The 1411-nt window shown below is 51.4% G+C and overlaps 1 protein-coding gene across 1 annotated transcript; it reads right to left on the bottom strand.

The window, feature by feature from the left end:
• Positions 1–208: 208 nt before the first annotated feature.
• On the bottom strand, positions 209–973 carry LOC115167436 (repetitive proline-rich cell wall protein 2-like). Its single transcript, XM_029721850.1, has one exon. The coding sequence runs from the start codon at positions 971–973 to the stop codon at positions 209–211; it is 765 nt and encodes a 254-aa protein (XP_029577710.1).
• Between the last annotated feature and the right edge of the window lie 438 nt (positions 974–1411).

Here is a 1411-nt window from a genome sequence, read left to right on the forward strand (position 1 = left end):
ATGCTGGTTACAGCTGACTTTGCTGGGTCAAAGGACTCATGTCATTCAGAGAAAGAAAAAGTTGGATCCGAATGACAATCTAGCATTATCCAATCCAACTGAGTGCCCAGAGAAACTCAGTGACCCTGGTGGTTGCTATACCTTGATAGGATTCGCTGAACAGGGAAAAGTGGTCCCATATTCAGCAACCCCGTTGAGTGTAAATGCATCAAACAGCCTCGAAATCCAACATGCATGCTTTTAGAGACACAGCTTTCTCTCTATGTCGGGGGATTGGTGAGTGGGGTTCTGTTGGGTGGTTGGTGAGTAGGGGTTCTGTTGGGTGGTTGGTGAGTGGGGGTTCTGTTGGAGGGTTGGTGAGTGGGGCTTCTGTTGGGAGATTGGTGAGTGGGGGTTCTGTTGGTGAGTGGGGGTTCTGTTGGAGGGTTGGTGAGTGGGGGTTCTGTTGGTAAGTGGGGGTTCTGTTGGTGAGTGGGAGTTCTGTTGGGGGGTTGGTGAGTGGGGGTTCTGTTGGGGGGTTGGTGAGTGGGGGTTCTGTTGGGTAGTTGGTGAGTGGGGGTTTTGTTGGGTGGTTGGAGAGTGGGGGTTCTGTTGGGTAGTTGGTGAGTGGGGGTTCTGTTGGGGGGTTGGTGAGTGGGGGTTCTGTTGGGTGGTTGGTGAGTGGGGGTTCTGTTGGGTGGTTGGTCAGTGGGGTTCTGTTGGGTGGTTGGTAAGTGGGGGTTCTGTTGGGTAGTTGGTGAGTGGGGGTTCTGTTGGGTAGTTGGTGAGTGGGGGTTCTGTTGGGTGGTTGGTGAGTGGGGGTTCTGTTGGTGAGTGGGGGTTCTGTTGGGGGGTTGGTGAGTGGGGGTTCTGTTGTGGGGTTGGTGAGTGGGGGTTCTGTTGGGGGGTTGGTTAGTGGGGGTTCTGTTGGGGGGTTGGTGAGTGGGGGTTGTTGTCCACTTAGCTCACAGTAAGCATCAAGGTTGAGGAGCATCGATACTCCAGGGAATGTTACAGGACTGAATCACCAGGAAACGAGTGGAACTGTCGGAGGAGAGAGGGAGCTGAAAAGGTCACTTTCACAGTGGTGTCTCAACTAAGGACATGCAGTATCAAAGAGACAAACAACAGAGAAGGGCAAACATGGAGGCAGCTACTCCAACTGTTCATGATAGATCAGTCTGATAGTAGAGTCCTGAACTGTTCATGATAGATCTGCTCACTGGTAGAGTCCTGAACTGTTCATGATAGATCTGCTCACTGGTAGAGTCCTGAACTGTTCATGATAGATCTGCTCACTGGTAGAGTCCTGAACTGTTCATGATAGATCTGCTCACTGGTAGAGTCCTGAACTGTTCATGATAGATCCTCCTACTGGTAGAGTCCTGAACTGTTCATGATAGATCTGCTCACTGGTAGAGTTCTGAACTGT

Source organism: Salmo trutta, chromosome 29, assembly GCF_901001165.1.
Source record: "Salmo trutta chromosome 29, fSalTru1.1, whole genome shotgun sequence".
In the NCBI taxonomy this organism is placed as follows: Eukaryota; Metazoa; Chordata; class Actinopteri; order Salmoniformes; family Salmonidae; genus Salmo; species Salmo trutta.